This window comes from Balaenoptera physalus (genome assembly GCF_965194825.1).
Source record: "Balaenoptera physalus genome assembly, chromosome: 6".
Lineage (NCBI taxonomy): Eukaryota > Metazoa > Chordata > Mammalia > Artiodactyla > Balaenopteridae > Balaenoptera > Balaenoptera physalus.
Window position 1 is genome coordinate 99,851,233 of NC_138885.1, and position 10,759 is coordinate 99,861,991.

At 36.1% G+C, this 10,759-nt stretch overlaps 1 protein-coding gene across 1 annotated transcript; it reads right to left on the reverse strand.

The window, feature by feature from the left end:
- Positions 1-175: 175 nt before the first annotated feature.
- LOC309663370 (uncharacterized protein) lies at positions 176-10,346 on the reverse strand. The gene is made up of 2 exons (XM_082467362.1): positions 9,075-10,346; positions 176-194 (listed from the first exon to the last, which is right to left on the reverse strand). Exon 1 carries the CDS (start codon positions 9,641-9,643, stop codon positions 9,125-9,127), a length of 519 nt encoding a protein of 172 aa, XP_082323488.1. The 5' UTR covers positions 9,644-10,346; the 3' UTR covers positions 176-194; positions 9,075-9,124.
- Positions 10,347-10,759: the final 413 nt, after the last annotated feature.

Consider the following 10,759-nt stretch of genomic DNA (forward strand, 5'->3'; position numbering starts at 1 on the left):
CAGTCAATTTTGCCCAGGAATCATCACTCCTATAAAACCTCTTTGACTTCTCATGAGGCTGAATCAAACTTCACTTCCATATTCCCATAGCACTTTGTACATGCATCTCTCCTGGCACTTACCTCATTTACTCTAATGCTCTGATTGGTGAAAGATGAATAAGGTATGTCCCATGCTCTGAAAGAACTCACAATCTAGCAGAAGAGACAGACAACCAATCACCGTCATCAATCTGTACCTATATGCCTGACCATCATCCCAGGTGTTTCATGGTCAGGTTCCTTATAATCTTTGCTTTCCAGCTTTTTAAATTCCTCCAAACTGGGGTAAACTATTTCTGAATTGCTGTAATTATTTATAAAATAATTTTATTTTTCAAAATAGTCAGAATTTTAATCCTAGAGCAACAGAGCAAATTATAAGACTTTTCTAAGCATAATGCAAACAAAAAGTTACCTTTGTTGTCATTAAAATGAAGTACAGCAGCCAAATTTTGTGATAGAGAAAGCCCTCTCACACTCAGGACTTACCTGTGACTCACTTGTGACTTACCTAGATAAAAGGTGGAATTTATAATAAATAATTTCCACACTTTCAGCCTAAAACCATGACAATTATTGTCCCAAGAATTTATAGAAATATCCCTTTTAGGGCAGAATACTCATTCCCCTAACTTTTGGGAGTACTGATGGCTAACAGCTCACAGCTGTTAGCCACGAATAGCAGGAGACATGCTATCAAGGTTTTCTTTTCCATTTATATAGAACAACTAGATCTTACCAATTAGTGATTCCCTGACCATCTCCTAATATTTATCTAGAACTTGAAGTTTACAAAATGCTTTCAGAGATGGAGTGTTACCTGGCAACATGCAGACTCACAACCTTAGTTACAAGATAAGGACATTATCCTCATTATACTCGAACTCAGCCTGAGAAGGTACCACAGCTAATAAATGCAAGAGAAATCAGGTCTCCTAATCATTCTCAGCTTGTATTAACTTGCAGTTTAAAACTAATCAATAAACAGTATCAATCTAAAACTATAGCCAAACCGATCACTATGAATCAATCAATAAACATTTCAGAGCCTATTACTATTGAACATAGTGTTTTTGACACAAAAAGTTTTCCATTGAAACACACATTTTACTACTGCCCACATGGAACTCCTGGTTTTGTTGACAAGATGTTTTCACACTCAATGATTCAGAAAAGACAGATTTTATACACAAAAATTGGATGATACAATATAGAGATTTAATGTTGAAGTAATTTAATAGGAAAAAAGACTATACTGGAATATTAGATTTCAGATATATTTTAGATGCTAGAGCACTTAAAAGTCAGTTTTCCTTTCTGAACACCACAAAATTCATATATTTCACATGTAATTTTATCCCATGAACAAGGAAAAATTTTGCTAGCAGATAATTCCATATGTATAATAGACGCACAAACATAAACTCACGTCTTAACAAAAATATGAATTGTTAAAGAAGGCATGATGGGAAATGAAGTACTTTTTACTTTAGAAACTGAATGAGGACCACGTAGTAGAGATCAAAAGGATAGAAGTGGTAATGAGGAGACTTCCAATTAACATAAGAAAAACTCTCCAATGTACAATGAGAATAATATAGATGTGCATTTCTGATCCCTGAATGTGTTAAAATAGCTAAAAGGTGAGGGTCTGTCAGTGCTATTACAAAGTCAGTGATATTATAAATTTTCTACCTAGATGATTGCACTGTCAGAATCTGTCTGATATAACTATTTTGGAACTATTTTGAAGGCTTGCAACTTCTAAAGGACAGCTCAACAGCAATGAGTAGGCAGAATGCCCAGTTCTTGGTTTAAAAACACCATTATGTATTTAAAAACAAACAAACATGGATCCTTGAAAAAACAGATGATTCTACATCTTTACCAGAAAAACTACAAAATGAGCCCAGAATTTTTTTTTTTCGCCAGAAAGCAAGAATGTGCTCAAAGAAAGATGACAACACATTAAAAGGACAGAGAAGTCAGCTTGAAAGAATCCCCACTGGCCAAACTGGGGACAGTTTGATCATCAAATGTTAGTAATACATTATAACAACTTGAATAAAATAGTACTAAATTCAAAACAAAATTACCTAACCAAACCTCAAACCCTGTGAGTCTTTTCTGACATTCTCTTTCTGAGATGCCCCATGGCTCTCTATGGTTTGTAGTCTATCTCATTGCAATTAGGCTAAAAGACATTGACAGTAAACACTAGGAATAAATAGCAGCACATAAAAAGCATAGGTGGAAGGAATCTTTAGTTCATTTAGCAGATTTATAATTTTACGATTTTATTGCATCAAAAAGTTAAGTATAATTTTAGCTATTAAGTGTTTTGTAAACAATAGACCCTACAAATTCAAAATTGCTGTTATGACACAAATCATCAGGAAGGAAAACACAAGATCAAGAAAAAAATGAAACTGCTTGTCTTTTTGAGGGCAGGGTCCCCAACATAAATACTTATACTTCCCATAATATTTATTTACTTAAGATAGAAATTGGGTTTTTTTTTAATAGGTAATAAACTGGAATCCTTGGGCCTTCTGGTTTCTGACAAAATATGCATATGAAAATATTCTAGTTTAATATTCTAGTTTGATGCTTGGCAATAAAGTAGTGACTGCATGATATCCTCAGGATGAATACTTTCATGTGATGGCATGCACATTGGTGTCTCTTCTAACAGCGGGGAAATTGGGTTGGTTATTATGATAGTGGTAAGATACCACTTTCAATAAAAATGGAGAAAGAAGACCAAATCGTTTTATATAAAGAAAATTATAAAGATTCAAGAGAAAAGAGAATCAAGAGTTAAATTTCCTTATTTACAAGGATAATGAGCCTGGGGCAGGGAAAAATAAGAATGCAACTGGTTGAAGAAAAAGAAAATACATATCTTTAGTATTCACCTTTACTTTTACATTCATCATGTTTAATAATAAAGAGAAATGTAAAAGCATTCATTTTTCAATATTTGCCTTTAATTTAGCAGACAACTCAGGTAAGATAAACATTTTTATTCTGCTAGAGTGTAACTTATTTTCCATCTAAATTTACTAAGTTCAATAAAATCAAAGTAAGTAAAATAGCTTCACATATCAACACAGTGTAACATAATTCTGAGAATTTATCTAGCTAGATAAAGCTTAAAATTTTAATTGTTTTGGTCCATATGTGTAACAAATGAAGAAAAGACATTCAAACAACTTCTCTAGTAAAACCAATAAATCACATCATTGGAAGAAATTTTGAAACTAGATTCATTATGAATTACTCAAAGATTTCTGCAAAACAGCTATAATATTATTGATCATTATATGTCTTAAGGGATTTTGGTAAGAGGAACCCAAAATAATTTTTTTAAAAAAACTGCATAGAAAAAAAGAGATTATGCATCTTATCATGGATGATACAATTTTTTTTTCATTATTGAAATGCTTTCAACTATTTACTCAATTAAATGGTGGCTTAGTTACAGAGGCAGGGCAAAACCCCCAAAAGACATAGATAGTACAGGGAAACACTGAAGTCAAGGATGGTGGCAAAGGGCACATCGTTGCATTATTGTCAATTCACCTGTGTCCTCCCCTAAGCACCTTTGGGGTAAAGGCCGCATCTTAATCATTGGACATTTACAATCTATATACTGCTTGGCATCTCAGTAAAACATGTTATTTTGAAAATGAGAAGACCTAAGAAAAAAGAATTTTAAGTGAGAGAAATCTTTATCCATGTTTACCAAAATTCCAGACCCAATTCTACTGTATATCAGCAAGGACTATTGAGTTCACTCTTTCAACAAATATGTGGCAAAATGCTCTCCAGGGGCACCATGGCAGAAGGCAGATGGTCAAGGCAAGGTTATGGCCACCAGGTAATTTAGGAGGAATAATACAGTCTCAAGAATTTTTGATACAAGTAACTATATAACGACTTCCATGTGTGTTCCCAAAGGCAACAGGCCTACAAACAGAATGCCATGACTAATATTACCAATCTGCTGCGTAATGGTGTGATCCGATGTACTTGGAACTGATTTAGTAGACATGTTTTAGCCTGCAGAAAAAGAACCAGAGAATTTTGCAAGCATTGTTTTCACTTGAGATTTCTTTAGGCTTTCAGATAGCTCTAGGTCATGTTATTCAATGTAAAAAAAAAAAAAAAACTACATTGAGGTATCACCTCACACCAGTCAGAATGGCCATCATCAAAAAATCTGCAAACAATAAATGCTGGAGAGGGTGTGGAGAAAAGGGAACCCTCTTGCACTGTTGGTGGGAATGTAAATTGATACAGCCACTATGGAGAACAGTATGGAGGTTCCTTAAAAAACTAAAAATAGAACTACCATACGACCCAGCAATCCCACTACTAGGCATATACCCTGAGAAAACCATAATTCAAAAAGAGTCATGTACCAAAATGTTCATTGCAGCACTATTTACAATAGCCAGGACATGGAAGCAACTTAAGTGTCCATCATTGGATGAATGGATAAAGAAGATGTGGCACATATATACAATGGAATAATGTGCAGCCATAAAAAGAAACGAAATTGAGTTATTTGTAGTGAGGTGGATGGACTGAGAGTCTGTCATACAGAGTGAAGTAAGTCAGAAAGAGAAAAACAAATACCATATGCTAACACATATATATGGAATCTAAGGGAAAAAAAAAAAAAGGTCATGAAGAACCTAGTGGTAAGATGGGAATAAAGACACAGACCTACTAGAGAATGGACTTGAGGATATGGGGAGGGAGAAGGGTAAGCTGTGACAAACTGAGAGAGTGGCATGGACATATATACACTACCAAACGTAAAATAGATAGCTAGTGGGAAGCAACTGCATAGCACAGGGAGATCAGCTCGGTGCTTTGTGACCACCTAGAGGGGTGGGATAGGGAGGGTGGGAGGGAGGGAGATGCAAGAGGGAAGAGATATGGGAACATATGTATATGTATAACTGATTCACTTTGTTATAAAGCAGAAACTAACGCACCATTGTCAAGCAATTATACTCCAATAAAGATGTTAAAAAAAAAAAAGTACAATTAGTCACACACACACACACACACACACAAACGCACTGAAGTTTTGTGTACATGACAACCAAAGGCTATTAAGAACTTTTGTGTCTTGCAGGTTTTACTCATCCAGGAAATGAACTGTCAGAATATGTGATGAGACCAGAAGTTACAGTTTGAAACTCATAGTATGTGTGAATATCTTTCTGAAACTGTAGAAACTACATTCTCTTTTAGGATAGGCAGAAAAATAGGCAAGCTCATATACATCTCATGCCCACTCAATTGGTCCAAATACATGGTAAATACAAGTAACTTAAAAACTCTCTTTTATAGGAAACAGAACCAATCCAACCATATTAGTAATGCAAGTGACCAATCTGTATCATCTTATCTTTATCAAAAATGTCTGACTTGTTGGCTGAGAACTGTCAAGTTGAAATGTATAATGGCTTTTATAGCTATAGTCATACAGACATCATCTAACATCTGATGAGCATCTACTAGGTGCCAGTCACAGTGAGCAAGTTATGAAGAATCAGTTCTTGCCTTCAGCCCAGAATCTGGACTAGGATCTCAATATAACTTATTTACATATGTTCAAAATAAATTACATTTTTTGTAACTTTAAATTTTGTAAATTTTAAATTCAAACTTATATCTCTTGTAATAATTCAAACCTTCTCTGACATGTAGTCAAGTTATCAAGCTTATAAATTGTATTATACCTACCAAAAACTTATACAAAATATATATAATAATACAACTTTAGGAATCTTACCACTAAAATAAGACAACACTTGTGGTAACCACTACCTCTCAACATTGTACTGGAATCCTACCAATGCAGTAAGATTAGGGGGAAAAAGGAAATAAGGAATATACCTATTGAAAGAGATTTCTTTCCTTTTTTTTTTTAACACACAAATACTGGATGCCTCATCAATACTGAGAACAAGAAAATTCTTCTACTATGGTTATAAACAATTAGTACATAAAACAAATGAAATGGTGGTGATTAATGATGACTAACACTTTCTATACTTTCGGGGAATTACTATATATCAAGCACTGACTAGGGTGAATGCTTTTCTTGGGTTGTTTCATGTAATCCTCACAACATTCCAATAAAGTTTCCTCTTGCCATCATCACTTTACAGAATAAGAATTGAGTTTTTGAGATGTTGAACAACATACTGCTATACTAATTCACCACTGGCCTGTATCTTGACCAGACTCAAATTCAATTGTCTAAAATTATAGGCCATAACCTTGGCCATTGTGTTTGCTGTATTTCTTCCCCTGAAAGATAATTTTCTTTGTATGGGCCTCTTACACCCCATCAGCCAATAATACAATCGTTAAGCACAACACTTAGCCTGCTCTGAATATCAGTTAAAAGAGTGGCATTTTTGAATGTTGTGAAAAAATGCTTTACCAGAAACACACAACTATTGCTCTCGTGTGTCTTTATCCATGTGAGCTCTACCATCTGTACTTGGCTTTAGACATCCCTTTTCCTTGGAACACAATTACCTGTTTAAAGACAAGACTAAAAACGATTAGAAACTTAAATTTCAAATGGGATTGAGAGGATAATGTTTTTTTAAAAGACTAAGTACGAACATTCTCCTTTAAAAATGTATTGAGCATCTATCACAGATGATACAAAACTGTTTCTAATCTACCATGAATCTAATAAAATTTTAGTCTGCATGTTTCTCCAAAAGAACGAATTTGGTTAATCAGCCTTTTCTTCTCCCACTAAGCTCTTCTTAAATAATTTTATTTACATATGGAGTTTCAGCTACTCTCATTGAATTTAAACCTTAAATCCATACCTCAAATCCAGTCCTCTTTCCAAAACTCTGTATCAATGTATCCAACCTGCTTACACTTCTTCAATGAGGCTACTCAAACACCTAATCTAAAATTGAACATATTTTTTTCCTCTTCATCCATCCTCACCTCACTCTTTCCTAAACTGCTATATCTATCTTGTGTTAATATCACTATTTAATGTACATTAAACATTTGAATACCCTTGTATTATTCAGATAGCATAATATCTTCAGATAAATAAATGAAATATAATAACCATAACTCAAAATTGTAGCCTGAGAATTGTGGAGTTGAGGAAAGATTGGCCTAGTGGCAATGTTTTAAAATGAAGAAACTGAAGGTCAGAAAAAGTGTTATATGTAAACATCAATTTCATTTAGCATTTAAAGTTTTTTGAAGCACCAAACACTTGGTCACCTTTCACATATCATCATAAATTATCATTTTATATGATTCACAAGCTACAGCCATAAATACTCATCAGTTTGAAGTTATTTTTTCTAAAGATTTTTTTTTGATGTGGAACACTTTTAATGTCTTTATTGAATTTGTTACAATATTGCTTTTGTTTTATGTTTTGGTTTTTTGGCTGTGAGGCATGTGTGATCTTAACACCCCGACCAGGGGTTGAACCTGCACCCCTTGCATTGGAAGGCAAAGTCTTAAACACTGGACCACCAGGGAAGTCCCAGTTTGAAGTTATTTTTGGAAAAATAATAATTTTCCACTACAGTTTTGTTATTTAAAAGTAGAAGCTAATTGTGATTATAAATACAAAATATTGTATATATAATCCTGTAGTGATTTTTCTCTTTGCTCAACAAAACAGCAACTCTCCATTACCTTAGAAAAAGGAAGTTGGAACACTTCTGAAGGAGAACATACATTGTTATAGTTCATTTGTACCATTTATAAGCAAAAAGTGTTTTCAAGCATTTTATCCACATATCCCATGAGATAGAAAGAAAGGGTTTAAGGACCACGTGTTTTGTACGTGTCATGTAAATTTAGTACCAAAGTCTTTAAAGATAGATTCCTCTGCACTAGTACTCCTCCTACTAACTCAGTGGCAAAATTCAAGATAAATTATGAGATTACATTCAACAGTCTGTTGCTCATATAGTTAGCTAATTCATGGAACACAAGTGGCTTGGCTTTAGAATAAGTCTATTTTATACCTCTGAGCACAATGGTTAAAGCCAAAGAACTTAGAGATGCTTTTCTTTAGTAGGAGTAACTTATTATGACTGACAGGTAGTTTTTGGTTTTGTTTTTTTTTAATTAATTAATTAATTTATTTATTTATTTATTTTTGGCTGTGTTGGGTCTTCGTTTCTGTGCGAGGACTCTCTCTAGTTGCGGCGAGCGGGGGCCACTCTTCATCGCGGTGCGCAGGCCTCTCACTGTCGCGGCCTCTCTTGTTGCGGAGCACAGGCTCCAGACGCGCAGGCTCAGTAGTTGTGGCTCACGGGCCTAGTTGCTCCGTGGCATGTGGGATCTTCCCAGACCAGGGCTCGAACCCGTGTCCCCTGCATTAGGGGGCAGATTCTCAACCACTGCGCCACCAGGGAAGCCCCTGACAGGTAGTTTAAAGGGGAATCAGATGTGGGACTAACTGAACTTTTATCTAGTCATTTGAAAGCCAAGTGTACTGTATTATTTCATATCATACCAGTATATGAATCAATAATGAAACATGCGTCTAAGACTTTCATTGGACGGTCTCAGCGCGCCCCCTACCATACAGAGAGGTTAAAATAAAAAGTAACTAAAATTAAATACACTGAGCTAACTTTCTTTAGCGTCCCTTACTACACACTTTCTTTTCACTCATTGAAATAACTAAGTGCAAATCTTAAATTTTATTTGGTTCAATAGATCTGCAGATGAATGGTTATTTTCACATCGGAGAGGTACCGTTGTGAAATAATCCCACACATTGTCTAAACTGATATATGCATAATATATATACCTTTTTTTTTTTTCTTACTTTACGAAACCAACACTCTCCGCTACCATCACTAACAATTCTCCCTCTCTCCCTCCCTCCGTCCCTCCCTCCCTCTGGGTGTGTTAGTGCGTGGATATGTTAGCGTGAGCGCCGGGCGCCGAGTCCCGGCCGGAGACTCAGAGAAACTGTGGGCCATGGGCTAGTACCTGGATTCCAGCTAAGCCTGGACCAGCCCAAGGGAGGAGCAGGGACGCTTTCACGGAGACCCAGGGAAGCTCCACACTCGTAACTTGGCCAATGCGAAGCAAGTTTGTGAACGGGAGCGCGGTGCAGCTGGGCGGTCGGGTTTGGGGCCGTCGGCCGGGGATGCTCGGGGCCAGGCTGCCGGCGCCCCGCGGGTCTTGGGTCTCCGTCCTGCTGCGCCGCCGCTCGCGGCTTGGTCCATACTTCCGGGGAGAGCTGCTGGCATCCCGGCCCTGACTCGCGCCCCGCGCGGCTGCAGGAGCGGCTGGGACGCGCTCGCATTCCTCCTCCGAGTCTTTGTCCTGTAGCTCAGGGGACCCGAGAACGGAGCTTTCAGGGCACTATTGACGCCACCCCCAGCTCTCACAGTGTGTGCCTCCCTCCACTCTGTCCGAGGTTCCAACGCCCTGTCTCTAGGGGCGCCCTGGGTCTTCGGGGAGTGTCCGAAAGTTCCCTCCTGTCCAGACGCGCGTTGACCACTAGCGACCGAGACCTGGGCAGTGTGGTTAAAGGTTTCCGAGGCCAGGCGCATTCTCCATCCAGGGCTCTGGGCTCAGCAGTCTCTACAGCGCTGAAGTTTTCTGAGTGCCTCCTTCTCAAAACAGATCAGGACTTCAGTATTTACAGAGAATGTTGTCAATTTGAGGCCTAAAATACTGAACTTGGGTGCAGATAATTTTTAATCTCATATCTGTTAAAGAAGTACTTTAGCTAGATATGAAAAGTTTTTATTATGATGGTTGATGCTCCAGATATTTAATGAAATTTAAGAACAAGACGCTGATGTTTCCCTTATTGCAACATTTCAGTGTGTGATCCATACTCAAATTTTATTTATTCTTCTTTTCTGAAGCAAGCTGTGCAAAATATGTTAGCAACAGTTATTAAAATTGTATAGTGTATATATGCAAATCGTATGAATTATCCCCAGCTTATGAAACTACTAAAAGAAATAGAAGATTATTTAATGATCTTCTATTTTTTGCCAATGCTCATTGGTTAAATATTAGGATAGTTTTACAAAATTGTTTGAAACAAAAGAAATGCTTGGCAGATATTCAATATTCAAAGTACAAAAAACGTGGTGATGTAATTTATGTTCTCTCACTGCTACCACACTGCCTATGAACCAGCTAAATTCAAAGCTCCAAGGAAAGGAAAAGCTTATTTCTGACTTGGGATACAGGTACAGGTGTTTATGTTGACATTAAAACTTTAGACAATACAAATCAGTAAAAATAATTTTAAACATTTTCTAACATGAATATGCAGAAGGTTTTAATTTTAATGAACAGCATTATGAAAATATGCTGCAAAATCTACAAGACAAATTTGAGGAATGCTTTGTTATACATATAAAAATTTAGAGTTGCTTTTCAATTTATGCAATACTGCTTTGAATTCAATATTAATAATACCACATTGACACAAGAGTTAGGAGATTGACTTAATTTGCACAGATGAAAATGCATTTCTGATACAAATGTAATATCTAAATTGAGATGTACTGTAAAAATAAGTTACTGACTTTCAAAGACAGTATGAAAGTAAAAAGAATATACACTATCTCATTAATATATTTTATATCATTATTATTTGGATACATTGGGTTAAATTAAATATATTCTTAAAATTAACATTACCTACT